This window comes from Scleropages formosus, chromosome 17 (genome assembly GCF_900964775.1).
Source record: "Scleropages formosus chromosome 17, fSclFor1.1, whole genome shotgun sequence".
NCBI lineage: Eukaryota > Metazoa > Chordata > Actinopteri > Osteoglossiformes > Osteoglossidae > Scleropages > Scleropages formosus.
In genome coordinates, this window is record NC_041822.1 from 21,876,855 (window position 1) to 21,893,657 (window position 16,803).

Consider the following 16,803-nt stretch of genomic DNA (forward strand, 5'->3'; position numbering starts at 1 on the left):
ATCGAGGCTATACCATCTAGGTGTGTATAAGAATGCTCAATGATCGAGGCTATACCATCTAGGTTTGTATAAGTACTCTATGATGTTCGCACAACGACAAAATGGCCTAATGACTTATTTCTCAGAATGTATCCCTGTCGTTAAGAGACACATGTCGGTAAATAAAAATAGAGAATTCCCAAAATCTTTGTCATCTTGCTCTTGATTACCAGAACTCAGGAACAGCAGAGACCAGCTGTAAACACAATGGAAGTGAATTGAATTAAGGTGGCCCAATAGTTCTAGTACGCTTGGGTGCTCTTTACTGCCATCTATTGGCTGGGAAGGTAAACACAGATCACCCTTGGAAAATAAGCAAATTAATGCTATTAAAACAAACAAACAAACAAAAAACATACAGATAAACTGGGAGGTTTTCATAATCTTAAAAATGTGCAGTGTGCTCAAAACAGGAGGCTGTACACCGAGACAGCGCCACTGAACAACCAAAAACCTCAGCCGCGCGCGTCATTATTTATATTAGAAAAAAACAAAACTTCACAAAAATGTTGCAAAATTTACAAAGGAAAAATAAATTTTACCTCTTATTCATTCAAAAATGTGAAGCTGCACATTGTATCAAAAAAACAAAGAAAGATGCAAGGCAAACAAAAAGACATGAAAGCCGACATTTCAACTCAATTCCAACATGAAGTCAGCAGATCAATTTCGGGGGTCTGGGGGCGGAGCTCAGTGAGGGATGTGGTGTTATGATTGGCTGGAGGGCGGGCGTTATGATGACCAGGGGCGGGGCTGAGAGAGGGGCGGGGCGGTGGGGTGGGCAGGGGGCGGGGTTACGGGCTGCACCCTTTCAGTTCCATTCCCTCGTTCGTCTTGCGTATCGGCGCAGAACCCAGTTCTTGTACAGCAGAGCACTGATCGGACCGGACCGAGAGGAACATGCTGGGCTTCTTTGTAAGAACCATGGTAAGAAAACAGGTATGTTGTTATTTATTAATTTATTACAAGAATTTATATAAGAATTAAAGCTGATCGTTAGTTCATAATCTCCTCCCGCGGTCCAGGCCGTTTCTTGTGTCTATCGTTCATAACGATAGAATTATCGTTATAATAATAAAAATAATAATAATAATAATAATAATAATAATAATAATAATAATAATGTCTTATCTGTGATGTCTCTGTAAGAAAAAGAAATATAATGAACGAAGTTCAGTTGTTGCAATTCTGCACTTATGTGTACGAACTAAAGTTAAATCAGTTTAACAAGTTGAATAACAACTTTAGTCACATTTGTACGAGTTTAAAAAGATAAAACACACGCAGTCCTCTGGCCTTTTCTGGTTATTTAAGAAATTTATAATGAAAACACAGACACACACACTGACACGCACGCACGCGCACACAGTCGCACCTACATTCTTTCACGCTGCTGCTGAAAATAGACACACAAAGAGTCTATATTAGGAAACAGACACTTTTACACACTTTATTTTTATCATCTGTAAATTGAAAAGTCGTGGAACTGCTGTGTAATCATATTGCAGTAGAGCTGTCACACAGTCACTGCACCTGTCACTCGCACACAGTACAGGGCCTGATTTTAATACTTTTATTTTTTATTCTGCAATGAGGTATGTGCTGTGAAATTTACAAATATAATTCGATTCCATATATCGATATTCAGTTTTGGAAAACCTGATAATCTGAAATTATGTTGCTGCACATGCAACACATTTTGCATTAGTGCAGCTTGGTTTGTATAGATAGATAGATAGATACCTGGCCCAAATTATTCCACACACACACACATTTTCAGAACCGCTCGTCCCTTACGGGGTCACGGGGAACCGGAGCCTACCCGGCAACACAGGGCGTAAGGCCGGAGGGGGAAGGGGACGCACCCAGGACGGGACGCCAGTCCGTCACAAGGCACCCCAAGCGGGACTCGAACCCCAGACCCACCGGAGAGTAGGACTGCGGTCCAACCCACTGCGCCACCGCACCCCCCCAAATTATTCCAATAAAAGCTAAATAATCTGTATATATTATTTTATGTTGCTCTGGAGAAAAGTGTCAGCAAAACCAGTAAATCCAAACATCATGCACTCGGCCTTCAGGACTTGAACCTAACCCCATCACTGCACGACCTCATCAGCAGCTTTGTGGGGTGGGTGGGAAGGTGTTGGGTTTCCAATGTTGTGATTCTGCCAGGAAACTGAAAACATCTCCTGCTATGACCTTTAGCATCGTAACGACCACACGGGGATGGGAGGGGGGTGGTCTTCCCTGATAGCACACAGCATGGAAGTGCTCCCCTCGTCGTCTTCCGCATAGAGCGAAACGTGCAAACTCCAATCCCTCTGAGCCAGATTTAAACTTATACACGAGTGTGCAGTTCATAGACGGTGAGGTGCCAGATCCTTACCTACTAAATATTCAACGGACATGTGCGTTATTAAACTTTTATTGATTGCGTGGATAACAAATTGACTGCACAGATGATGAAGAAACCTGAAAGGGGCTGGAAGCTGACAAACATTTCACATGTCTGTGTGATGAATCTGCCAACTATTGCCATTCAGTTGGAGATTGTGGCAATCCTTTTAGTAATTTTAGTTTTAATTTTACTGCATTTTTATGAAATAAATAAATAATAAATAAGTGTTAAACTGAAAAGGACTTCCATCTCAACTGGGGTGAACCCTCCTCCCTCGCACCCTATGCTTCCAAGATGGACTCTGGACCACCACGATCATTTCTCCGTGTACACAGGCTGCACCGGCCATGGCGGTTCCCTCCAAGCTCCTGAAGCCGGTGTCCCTGACGAAGGTGGCATCCCGCTACCTGATCCACCAGGATTCCCTACCAAAGCTGCCAGTGCCAGAGCTCAGGCAGACGTGTCAACGGTACTTGGCTGTCCTGGAGCCGCTGGTCAGCGACGAGGAGCTGGAGCACACAAGGACTCTAGTGGCCGACTTCATGGTGCCTGGTGGAGTCGGGGAGAGGCTGCAGAAGGGGCTGGAGCGGCGGGCCCGTAAAATGGACAACTGGGTATGGTGAGGCATCGGGAGCTTTTTGTTTTCTTTTCCTCGTTTGCTGTCTGGCTTATTTTAGTACATCAGTTCATTAGCAAGGGGCTTTATGTGTTTATTTTCCTTTGTTTGAATTAATAAAATTATCAGACAGATCAAACTGGATTGATTTCCTGGAGAGAAATTCTGTTTGGTTGCAGCATAAAATGTACCACTTGCAATCATACACACATATTCTTCTTCTTCTTCTTCTTATTATTATTATTATTATAAAAGCTGCAACTTCATTATTTGCTTTGAATTATAGTTTCATCTATTGGAGAAAAGGTAGTACAGGTGGTCCCTGATTTACGATGGAGTTTCGTTCCCTGGAACCTATCATAATGCAAATATCATAAGTCGAAAATGCATTTAATACACACCTCCATGTGGCAGATGCAGATCACTGCTGCTGCCTAGCATCGTGAGAGTAAACGTACACACACACACACTTTCTGAACCGCTTGTCCCATACGGGGTCGCAGGGAACCGGAGCCTACCCAGCAGCTCAGGGCATAGGGCCGGAGGGGAAGGGGACACACCCAGGACGGGACACCAGTCCGTCACAAGGCACCCCAAGCAGGGCTCGAACCCCAGACCCACCGGAGAGGAGGACCCCGTCCAACCCACTGCACCACCCCATAGTGAGAATAGTACTCCGCAAATCACTTGCCTGGGAAAAAAATCTAAAAGTTCGAAGTACAGTTTCTACTGAATGTGCAGCTCACTATTGTAAAGTCGAAAAAATCGCAAGTCGAACCAGCGTAAATCGGGGACCACCTGTATAGTGGTTAGAGCTGCTGCCTCTGGATCCAAAGGTGGCACATTTGAGACCCTCCCATTGATCAAAGTATTTTAATTGATCCAGTAAAATTTCCCTGCTGTATAAAAGGGTAAATAACTGTAAGAAGCTTAATGCTGTAAGCTGTGTAATAATTTTTGCTGTGAAACTGCCTGAGAGTCCCCTCCGCCCCCCCCCCCCCCCATTGTGCTCCGCACAGCTCTCAGACTGGTGGTTGCAGTCGGCCTACCTGGAGTTCCGAATGCCCGTGGTGGTCTACTCGAGCCCGGGAGTGGTCCTGCCACGTGCAGAGTTCCAGGACAGACAGGGGCAGATGAGGTAAATCTCAGGAACCATCGGTTTGAAAGGGGGCATTTGAATGGTAAATCCATTTATTCATTTATTCCATTCATTATACAGTTTTGACCTACAAGATTTACTGCAGGTTTACTGCAGTCTGTACAGTAATTCGACAAGCAGTGAGAAGAAAATAGCAGTGCTCCACTTGCACAATTAGTCATTTCGATAATGGCAGCGCGGTCCGTCTTCATCCGCATCAGTTTACAAATCCTGTACATTTTGTGCAAAAACACTGTAATAACCTTGAAAGAGATCAATACTGTAATTGATAATTATGTTTTTTCCCCTCCCAACTTCAATCCTGCAAAATATCCTTTAGCTGAAGTAACTTGTATTTGACCTTTGTATAAATTACCAAAATTTGAAAAAAGTACACTTTGGTCCATTCTTAATATCTTGAAAAAAGTTTTTTTTTTTTGTAATTCTTTGGATGAGTTCTTCAGCAAGCAAATTGGGTGCTCCTTTGCTGTTCTGCCGTTTGCTGTAGTAACTATGACCCCCCCTGCATTTTTTCCTATTTTCATCTCGTCCAATATAGGGCTAGAATGGTCCTGGACAGGCATACACACACATTTAAACACTCAGACACTGCCTGCACATTTAGAGCCACCAGTTTATCTGAAACACGTGTCTTTGGATTGTGGGGGGAAACCAGAGCGCCTGGAGCGGCGTAGTCTGGCGAAGGTTTTGAATTTCAAGTTGACCTTTATACAGACTTCCCTCGACCGCTCTTGCTATTAAAAGCACGTCGACCCACAACAGGAACGCGCAGCTCCCCTTGATGGCCAACGGTCAAGATGACATTGCGTATTACTACGGTGGTTCTTTATGTTCCAACCTAACAGGGTATTATTTTACATCCTTGTGTCTTTTAATCCGTTTATTCCACACATAGCTTACCACAAGGCAACTTATAGAGCAAAACTGACGTTGAACGCTTGCAAGTATTACATGCAGAAATTTCCTGGAAGCTCAGCTGCATTAGATAAATATACAAAACGATGGATGGACTTAATCCATGAACAGGGATTAAAGGGATTTAACTGCACTTTGAGGGAAAACATGGGTACCTGTGTGTGTTAATATATAATGTTTACCTGGATTTGGAGAAACAAAGGTGGTTTTGGAGGATTATAGCAAAATGTGAACAGTTTGCAGCTTTGGGACATGTTCTGCTTTGCTGGAGGTGCCGCCTGATGAGTCTGCAAGGGGTGCGAGTCGACCTTTAACCTCAGGCCTTGGACCCATGTGGTAGCACAAAGTGGAGGAGATCCACCATGAGGGAGGGGGGTGGGGGTGTGATAACTGTGTGCGTACTGTTGTATGTATGCTGAGTGTGCGGCTTTCGCACATATGTACACACACACACACACACAGGTGTCTGATAAATGATGGATGACTGTACGTCTCCTTAGATACGCTGCCAAACTGATTGCAGGAGTGTTGGACTTCAAAACCAAGATTGACAAGTAAGTCCATTTTCCTTCTTTTATCCAGTTATTGATTCACTTTAATTGGCCAGTTTCTAAATTTGGGAAGGTATGGTATGGCTGATGCTATATGACCATAATGCTATCATATATGTGTACGGGTGGTTGTTGGAATGGAACCCTGTTGGAAGTTGACTTTGTCATTAAGTCAAACGCCCTTTTTACCATGTTACATACACTATAAGGGTATATAAATAACTAACATGAATGAATATGATGATGGGCTTTTTGGAATATTTTTTCACAAATTTCACATATTTTTCTTGTGAAATTACATTTACATTTATTCATTTAGCGGACACTTTTCTCCGAAGAGACGTACATCTCATAGAAAATACAATTTGTGCTTTACATTAGGAGAAAGAGAAATATAGTTGCAGACCTGTGATTCTTAAGTACAGTTAGTTTGTTTCTTTTACACCAAATTACACCAACAAAGAATAATAATATCACGACAGTACAGTGTTATGATTACATTTTCATGCTGCACTGTTATTTTCACTTCCAGTTGCCATTTATTTGCATGTTCTTTTCTGCCCCACAGAATACTTTTTTTGCTTGTTAGCCATCGTTAAAAAAAGTAACTTGATTGGAATCACAAAGGAAATGTTCTGCAAAATAAAAAGTTTGGGTAAATACACAACAATAAAATATATAATAAGAAAGAAAACAGAAAGATAATAAAGTAAATTAAAAAAAAAAAAAAAACAGTGGATATATTCACTGTCAGTAAGAAATATTGTCCCTTGGGGGGGCAAGCAGCCAATGGGACTGTACAGATGGAGCAGTCGTCATTAGACGTTACAACCAAACATCAGGACTTGAAAATAATAATAATAATAATAATAATAATTCGAACTGTCATAAGTTGCATCTATTGTCGCAGAGTATTCGCAACTATACAAAAATTCTATGTACCACAAGTGGGAGGATATTATTATGTATCTGATATTATATATGTGTTCTCATGCTCTCCGTGGTAGCGGCACCCTCCCCGTGGAGTACATGGTGGGGAAACCCTTGTGCATGAACCAGTACTACCAGATCCTGTCCTCCTGTCGCATCCCCGGACCCAAGAGGGACATGGTGGTGAACCATTCTTTGGGCAAGGCTCCGCCCACACATGTTACCGTGGTGCACAACTACCAGGTACTACCAGGGGTGTGTTCTGTCAGGGGGCGGAGTCTATGAGCTGCCCTGGAAGGAAGCCTTTTGATGTACAATAAAGGTGTCCGTTTTGGTCGTCTGCTCTCCGTCGCCACCCCCACCCAGTTCTTTGTCCTAGATGTGTACAACAGCGACGGCACCCCGCTCACCGTGGACCAGATCTACATGCAGCTCGAGAAGATCTGGAACTCCTCGCTGCAGACCAACAAGGAGCCCATCGGCATCCTGACCTCTCAACACCGCAACACCTGGGGCAAGGCCTATGCCAACCTCATCAAGGGTAAGGGGGCGTGTCAGTGGGGGTGGGAAGGGTGTATGGGGCAGGAGGAAGGGCAGCGGTTACAGCTGCTGCTTTTCGACTCAAAGGCTGCAGGATCAAATCCCACCTCCTGCTGCAGTATGCTTTATCTGTATAAATGGGTAAATGTCGGTACTGTAACAATCTCAGTCACTGTGGAGGAAACCATCAGGGAAATGAGTGAATGAGCAAATGGAAACTAGTACAGCCTTTAGACCCAAAGGTTGCAGGTTTGAATCTCACCTACACCTGTAGCACCCTTGAGTAAGGTACTTCCCCTGAATTGCTCCAGTAAGACTGTCCAGCTGTATAAATAGGGAAAGAATTGTAAAGCAGCTTTACGTTGTGACTTTGGAGAAAAGTGACAGCTAAATTAATAAATTTAATGTGAGATTAATCAGTCATTAATTTCAGAGACCAGACTAAAAATCACTTGGTGTGTTCCCTGCTGCCGAATTTCTTATTGCTTTTTTAACGTTTTCATTTTTAAGTCTGCTTCGCATCCTCCTTCCAGACAAGACGAACAAGGAGTCGGTGCGTGCCATTCAGAAGAGCATCTTCATCGTGTGCCTGGACGCCCCCATGCCGCGAGCGTCGGACGAGATGTACCGCAGCCGAGTGGCCGTGCAGATGCTGCACGGTGGGGGGAGTCGCTGGAATAGCGGGAACCGCTGGTTTGACAAGACGCTGCAGGTGAGCGTGGCCGTGCGGTAAGGCGGGGCCAGTCCAGGGGGTGGAGCTTGGTGAGGAGGATATCAGTGTATGGGTGGACACTGATAGTGGGAGGGTTCAATACAAAGTGGGTGGGGCTAACCTGCAGGAGGCGGTTTTACTGTTTGGGCTGGGTGGTACTCCGCAGGGGGAGGTCCTAGGGAGCAAGAGGCGGTGTTACCATGCTGGGGGAGGAGCTAGTAGGCAGGGGGTGGTGTTAACTGCACAGGAAGTGGAGGTAAAACTCAGGAAGACCCAGTAGAAAAGAAGAGTAATGGAGAATGAATTTTTCCATGCTAAGCTGGAACGTTTTTTAACCTCAGATCCATGTAAACTTTGATGACGTTGACTCCACGCTGTCTTGCCATGTGCAGTTTATAATTGGAGAAGATGGGTCGTGTGGTCTAATTTACGAGCACGCCCCAGCCGAAGGCCCGCCCATTATGTCCTTGGTGGACCATGTGGTTGAGTACACGTAAGAAGCCGCTGAGAGTCAATCGCCGTGTCACAATACTAACCACAGCAGTCACGTTTTAGTCATCAAGAGTGTGTATTACCGCTATACGCTCAAGTCAAACAACGACTTGGCCACAGACTGTGTGTAATTGGAGAGTTTCTGATAGCATGGCTCCTGGGATTCGTACCTCTCACCCATCTGAGTGTATGTGTGTGTGTGTGTGTGTCCATGCACAAGTGTGTGTGTGCATGACTTGTGAGTGTGCATGTTTGAATTTCGCACGTTCCCACTAGTTTTCCACGACACCTTAAACATGTGCTTTTTAGACGTTGTAGCCTGTCCCCTGTTGGAATTTGTGTGTGTGTGTGTGTGTGTGTGTGTGTGTGTGTGTGTGTGTGTGTGTTTTGTCCCATCTGACTCATGGTCCTGGTTTCTGTTTTGTTCTTCACTTAAGAACAAAAATCAGTAAGGTTATCACAAAACATTATTAAAAGTCAGATACAGAAGAGCAATTAAATGTGGTAACAATTAAAGTGTAAGAAATGGAAATATTGTCCCCTCACCCCATCCTGGAAGGCGGTTGTATATGGGCAGGTGGTGTGGTATTACAGTGGTAATGGAGCAATAAGAGCGACGGCTGAAGTCTCAGAAGACCCTACTGTTGTACATCATATGAGTCACTTCAGTAAATATCCAGTGGCATAAATAGATACAACAAAAAGCTTTCAGTCAAGATATGTGCTAAACACCCGCAATATAAAATATTGCAGCTACTCTTGGGAAATAATTAACATAAAGACAAAACAAAATGCACATGCTTAGCGAGACGTGCAGCAGATGAACGATGAAGCCAAAATACTGGTTTCTCAACTGGTGCATGCAGCTGGCACAAGAATTTGTTTGTAACTTGCTTTGTTTGTAACTCAAAAGTCACTTATACTAAAAAGTTACATTTGATTAATTTAGCTGATACTTTTCTGCAGAGCGACTTACAATGTTAAACTACTTATAATTATTTGTCTATTTATACAGCTGGATAAAGGATAAATACCTTTCTCAGGGGTATTGTAGCAGTAGGTGGGATTTGAACCTGCAACCTTTGGGTCCGAATATGTTTATTAACTTCAAGGTATGTTTGCATTTATTAATTTAGATGATGCTTTTCTCCAAAGTGACTTACAATGTTAAGCTGCTTACAGTTATTTATCAGTTCATGCAGCTGCTTAATTTTACTTGAGCAATTTAGGGTAAGTACCTTCCTCAAGAGTGTTACAGCTGGAGGTGGGATTCAAACCTGCAAACTTTGGATCCAAAGGCAGCACTTCTAACCACTGCACTACCAGTTGCCCCATTGATGTTAAAATTAATACAAATTTAATATGACCAAAATAAAAATACACACACATTCTCTGAACCGCTTGTCCCAGTCGGGGTCGCGGGGAGCCAGAGCCTAACCTGGCAACACAGGGCATAAGGCCGGAGGGGGATGGGACACACCCAGGACAGGACGTCAGTCTGTCGCAAGGTACCCCTAGCGGGACTTGAACCCCAGACCCACCGGAGAGCAGGACCCGGTCCAACCCACTGCGCCACCGCACCCCCTCCAAATAAAAATATTCTATCTCTATATTCTGTCTGTCTGGATTGTTGCTCCAAAGCACAATGAAATGTCAGAAGATGGATTAGAAACTGAAGTTAAAAATAAATAAACACATCTGTGTCTGAGCTGTAACTCGATTGTTCGTAACCCAAGGAGGCAGGCCTGACTCTGGAGCAGCACTCCACCTTGGTAGTTAAGAAGGAACAGTAGAACGTTGATGATCCAAATTAACAGGGACCAAGATCGGGTCGTTTAATCAAATAGTTCAGATAATTAAACATACAGTCCATGAGAATATCCAGTTTACAGGAAACAAAGTGTAATTAACCCTGCAGTGAAATTATTGTGCAAAAGGCTACGACTACTATATTCTCAAATATGAAGTATTATAAAAAACAATTCATCTGGCAAATGGTTTTTAAATGATGACCAAAACATTTTGAAGAAACAGTGTATATTATATTTATTCTGGACCTACCTAATTGTTTTCTATGGTTTAAACTATAAATCACACATGAACAGAAATAAAGACAAGGAAATGCATACAAATAAGAGTATAGTACTGTAATTTTTTTTTTGGGGGGGGGGGTCAGGGGTGGTTTGACACATTCGACGGTTCGGATAATCGACGTTCCACTGTAACTGTATTAAAATGGCTGAGGGTGAGGGGTCGATGTCCTCTATGGCAGCAGAAGAAGTGAGGAAGTGATCGTGACTCTGAGTAAAGTGTGACCGTAACCTCTAGTGCTCTGGGTGTCTTGGCCAAACAGGAAGAAGTCTGAGATGGTGCGCTCTCCCATGATCCCGCTGCCCATGCCCCAGAAGCTGCGCTTCAACATCACGCCTGAAACCAAGAAAGACATCGAGAAGGCCAAGCAGAACATGAACATGTGAGCTCTGATGGGCACAAACACACTATGTTCACATCACATGCCGCAGATACGGTAACTGGACAAAAGTCACTCGTTATTCTTATTTCACTTCATAAACTCAGGTGGTTTTAAAAGAACACATCAATACCCTAAGAAAGTGTGAGCAAAAAACGGTGCATGCATCCCCCATTATCCGGTCTAAGTATGTTCTTAATATGATAACACTACATAGAGTTCATTGGAAGTCGCTTTGGAGAAAAATGTCTGCAAAATAAATAAATAACGAGATCAATGAAATTTTGTTAATTTTTTATGGGGAACAATTTCAATTCATTTTAGCCCCATCCCAAGTTCACTGCAAAATCACCCTGAATGATAATTAATATCATCAGGAAAAAGTCCCATAACACATTAAAATGTTACACAGTTGTACTTTCCTGCATTTCGGTCCCAGAAAATAATAAATAATTGCATTTTTTTATTTGGGGTGGTAGGGTGGCACAGCAGGTTTTGGCCGGGGCCTGCTCTGTGGTGGGTCTGGGGTTCGAGCCCCGCTTGGGGTGCCTTCTAATGGACTGGTGTCCCATCCTGGGTGTGTCCCCTCCAGCCCTGGGCTCTGTGTTGCCGGGTTAGACTCTGGCTCGCTGCGACCCCACTCAGGGCAAACAGTTGTAGAGATTGCGTGTGTCTCAGTGTCAAACAAACATTTTTTATTTGACAGCATCTACAAAGCTTTTCTGAATCACTGGGCCTCTATATAGAAAGTTTCCTTATACTTCTGCATCACTTTATATTTGCAAGTCTACATTTGGAACACACACATTTTCTGAGCCGCTTGTCTCGTACGGGGTCGCAGGGAATCGGAGCCTACCCAGCAACTCAGGGCATAGGGGGACACCCAGGACGGGATGCCAGTCCGCCGCAAGGTACCCCAAGCAGGACTCGAACCCCAGACCCACTGGAGAGCAGGACCTGGTCCAACCCACTGCGCCACCGCACCCCCACACATATAGAACAGATCAATCAAATTTCTTTTTGATACATTACATTATAAATGTAACAAGTCATATACAAATAAATTACTTAATATTCTATTGTCTGTAAATAGCGGGTGTGTTTTTTCCTTCTTGCACCCATGTCTGCTGCTGATGATGGTGTCAGGACCCCCCGTAGAGTATATATTCAGGGTCAATAGGGTACTGGGTATCTATCTGAGGAAACGTTGTTTGTGAAGGGTCTACTATATATAAAATAAATTATTTTTAAAAAATGTATGAAGTATAGTTATTGCGAGAATGAGTTTATGGACCATCTTGAGTAAGGCTATATAGCGACATTTAAATTAATAATAAATAAATAACCGCAACATTTTTTACAGTCTGTCGCACTACAGTTTTCAGTCTCAGTTTATCAGAGCAAATTTTGACTGGCAGACTATATAAATGAAATAAACAAATTAAATAAAAAGCTGAAAATCTGCACCAGTTGATGGCAACTGGTAATAATATGCTTGGACCGGATGCGGGAGGATGAGGGACTAGCGCTTTGTCCCAATATTGGCGCTCTATTATTCTGTTTATTCTCGCACTCCTGGGGAGCGGAGATGTATAGCTCACTCGCAATAAATTACGCTGCTCTCGTTCGCCTAATGAACATTTGCACAGCTTGCTCTCAGTATGACTTGTAGGAAAATTGATTTTGACTGTTACGCTGTTCTAATTAAATCTTAGTTTGATCATGAGAATACCAGGAGCGTGCCGCTTCTCGAAATTCTCGCTCGCAGAAATATTTGCGGGAATCCTTCAAATCGGTTTAGAGGACCGATGGTGTAAAATTTGACTGAAAGTGTCTCCTGTCTGAATTTTTTCACCCCACTTGACGGTTCAGTGCTTTTGTGTGGATTTTGGCCTCGTCTTCTTCAGATTGGTGCAGGATCTGGAGATGAAGGTCATCGTGTTCTCCCACTTCGGGAAGAACGTTCCCAAGTCCTACAAGATGAGTCCGGATGCGTTCATCCAGATAGCCTTGCAGCTCGCTTACTTCAGGTGATCAACCGTAGACATTTATTGACCATTTCTGACCTTCTGCTGCTCAGATCTGGTCCATTTATATTGCTTTTATTAGATTATTTGCATATGCAGGTTTGACGTTGTGGTGAAATGTGTTTTGAGGGTCAGAACGTGTCCCTCAGGATGTACCACGTGTGCTGCTCGACGTACGAGAGCGCGTCCCTGCGCATGTTCAGGCTCGGCCGCACCGACACCATCCGCTCCACCTCCATGGACTCGCTGAGATTCGCGCAGGCCATGGACGATCCCACCAAGACGGTTGGTGCACTACGTTGTTCCGCGAGGGACAAGAGGTGGGCTCGCCTGGACCGACGGAGTTAACGGGTTCTTCGTGTTCTTCCCTTTCTGCCGACAGAGCGTGGAGAAGGTGGCTCTGCTGCAAAAGGCTGTAAATGCCCACAGGGTTTACACTGACATGGTGAGTGGGCGGGGCCTGGCAATGACATCATTCATCTCATGGGGCGAATATCTCTCATGTACCACTAAATAACCATTTTCTTCTGCTTCACATCCTGTTAGATGAATATTCTTCTAAGCTGCTCTTCTTTCTACTCTTTTCCTCTCGTTACCATGGTGCATTCAGGCCATCAGAGGTCAGGCGATCGACCGGCACCTCCTGGGGTTGAAACTTCAGGCCATCGAAGATCTGACTTCCATGCCGGAGATCTTTATGGACACCAGCTATGCCGTGGCTCTACATTACAGCCTCTCCACCAGCCAGGTATGATTGCGGTGTGGGACGAGAGATGTTCTCACCTTCCCATTGTAGTCACAACCTCTTGAGGAGGAAATGCGAATGCATTACTTAGCATGACGATGGAGCTTTAACAGCTCAAACGGTCCTTGGCCTACGATGGGGTTCCAACTACCCCATGAGAAGTGGAATTGGTCGTCAAAAGTCATAAATAACCTTATATGAACCATAAGGACACAACTAACATGCTTAAATACACTTGCATGATGGGCTTTGTTAAGCCTATGCACCACACATTATCATTGTTAAAATAACTCTAATACAGAATAATAAGAATGCAAATACAGGACAGTATTATACAAGGTCAAGTCAAAAAGTATCCAGTAGAATTTGTATTTGATCAAATTTTAATATTGCAGATACTTTTTGATTTAACCTTGTATTTTCATGCTGCGCTATTATTTTCACTTTCATTTCTAAATCCATTGTGTGTCGCTTTTTCATTTCGTCACCATCGGAGCACTCGCTTTCTCTGCTTGCTTGCTATTTCGAATGAAGATAAATTGAAGGGAATCAGAAACAAAAGGTTTTGTAGATGAAATGCAATCTGTTCTAGAAAGTGGGACAATGAAAAATATGGTGCTGATGTTTACTACCAAAACCAGGGGGGAGATACAGTACATGTCTGGGTATTTTCTTCATTTGGGTGAAGGGGTTGCATATCTTTATCTGTTATTTCACTTATTTCATTTTTTGGTTTAATTTGAGTGAAGTCCCAGGATTTTATCCACATACTTGTGCCTGATGTTGTAGTTTTTACCCTTCAGCGGTTTACTCTTCATCCCATGGACTCTGGTGTCTAGATGTGCGTTAACTGGAAGTGGTGAAAGGTCATGGGTTCCTGAGCAAATCTGTCACTGTTTGTGAAGTCATGAGCCTTTAGATTCAGCATTTCTATATGGCAGAGTCTCGATTATATAGCCTTAATGGAATGGCGGTGGGCAGAATAACAAAAATCCATGTAAAACGGTGATGAGCTACCCTCTATGGCTTCCTGTCCTTCCTCTTATTTCTGGGATAAGAAAAAATCCAGATAACATGGAGACATGTGAGCTCTATGGAGAAAATGAGCTTTACTTTAACTCAGTCATTTACATTTATTTATTTATCAGACATAAGGGAGCGTGGTGGCACAGTGGGTTGGCCTGGGTCCTGCTTTCTGGTGGGTCTGGGGTTCGAGTCCCGCTTGGGGTGCCTTGCGGTGGACTGGCGTCCCGTCCTGGGTGTGTCCCCCTCCGGCCTTATGCCTTGAGTTGCTGGGTAGGCTCCGGTTCCCTGTGACCCTGTATGGGACAAGCGGTTCAGAAAGTGTGTGTGTGTTTATCAGACACTTTTCTCCAAAGTGACTCCCAATGAACTCCACATAGTGTTATCAGCCCACACACCTTGTTCACCAAGGTGACTTACACTGCTAGATACACTATTTACACTTAATCACTCATCCATTCATCAATGGAACACACACTCTCTCTGTCACTCACATACTATGGGTGAACCTGAACAGCATTTCTTTGGACTGTGGGAGGAAACCAGAGCACCCACACAGACACGGGGAGAACATGCAAACTCCACACAGACTGAGCGGGGATCGAACCCACATCCTCTCGTACCACCCAGGCGCTGTGAGACAGCTGTGCCCCCGTGCCGCCCTTGAAATGAATATTCGCAAAATTTTTCTTTTAATTACTCTGGAGCACATAAGGGGAAAGAATTAATTGACCACGATGGCAGGATGCTCAGACTGAAGGTACGGAATAATGAGGAACCATGAACGGCAAGACTGAGGTGATGAAGATGGTGTGTGAATGGCTGTTCTCAGCATTGTGTCCCCCTGCCCAAAGGTCTCGGCCAAGACGGACTGCGTGATGTGCTACGGCCCGGTGGTACCAGACGGCTACGGCGTGTGCTACAACTCGATGCAGGAGCACATCAACTTCTCGGTGTCGGCCTTCAACAGCTGCGCGGAGACCAACGCCGCCAAGCTCGCCCGAGGCCTGGAGGAGGCGCTGCTGGACATGAGGGCCCTGCTGGAGCAGACGCCCAAGGCCAAGCTGTGAGGCGTGAGCTGTGAGAACGCGGTGCTGGAGGCCGACGGCCGGGATGAGAGGGGCAGACCAGGGGCTGGGGGGGTGACGTCTTGTGGGGTGATGTCTCAAACGTTGTCTCGGACTCAGATGATCTCAACACTTCTTCACAACGTATTTTCTGGGACTTGACCTTGCAATGTTCTGGCGACATGACCTTCGTTAGTACGACACCGGCTGCCCCAGACTGCACTGCAGCTGAAGCTGTAGTGGCAATTCCTGTGGGCGGGACTTCTTGTGAACTGGGCGTGGCCAACCCTTGGTCTCCAAGTAACTATGATATTTCAACGCAACACACACACACTTGCAAATAATGGCTTTTTTGTATACTTTGAGGTCCGAAAGATAGGCAACAACACCTTTAAAATGTTCTCGTATATCGGACTCGTTCACCGTGTTCCTAAATTACTAGATAAATTACTTTTAAACATTTTATTCAGCTTTGCTGCCTTTTCAGGGTGTTGGAGGTTGATGACATCTGCAAAGAAGTATTTGCATTTTTTAAAACATCCAGAGACTAACACCAATTAAATATCTGCCTCTGAATTATGTACATATTATAGCTCTATTAGATTAATGTTGTGGAAGCAAATATGTACAATTGAGTAATGTATCAGGTACAAAGATACGCTGCTCCAGTCAGCCGTATTTACCAAGCAAATGCAGAAATCAGATTTACGCTAAAGTGATAATGAACCTGCTTTTTATGCTTCCAAGGAAAAAAAAAAAATTATATTTTATTATCAACAGCTTCTGGAGAGCAGGATTCTGCATGAATTCTTTTTGTTTTAAGTAAACTTTGATACACGTCAGTGTTGCGATGAAACATTTATCTGTCCCTGTAAATCAATCAGTTAAAATTGTGTGTATATTTTGAATATTTTTTCTGGTCCATTTCTGGATTTACATTTTAATATGCAGTGTTAGTCGCTGTACATATACTTGAGAAAGGGTTGTAGCGGAGGGTTAATGCACTTTAATACATGTATATCAAAAACAGGAGCTAAGTTTTGTGGAGACAATAAAAAACTGACAGTAAAATTTTTTGTTTGTCTAAAAATTAAATACCACTTAAGACGGAATTCA

General features: G+C 43.8%; 1 protein-coding gene across 1 annotated transcript; it reads left to right on the forward strand.

Moving 5' to 3' along the window:
* The first annotated feature begins 878 nt into the window (after nt 1-878).
* Nucleotides 879-16,784, forward strand: LOC108938136 (carnitine O-acetyltransferase-like). The gene is made up of 14 exons (XM_018758493.2): nt 879-978; nt 2,776-3,054; nt 4,076-4,194; nt 5,631-5,684; nt 6,689-6,854; nt 6,978-7,152; nt 7,685-7,863; nt 8,256-8,356; nt 10,709-10,828; nt 12,733-12,855; nt 13,002-13,137; nt 13,235-13,297; nt 13,463-13,600; nt 15,475-16,784. The coding sequence occupies exons 1-14, from the start codon at nt 940-942 to the stop codon at nt 15,688-15,690; spliced, it is 1,908 nt and encodes a 635-aa protein (XP_018614009.1). The 5' UTR covers nt 879-939; the 3' UTR covers nt 15,691-16,784.
* The last annotated feature ends 19 nt before the right edge of the window (nt 16,785-16,803 follow it).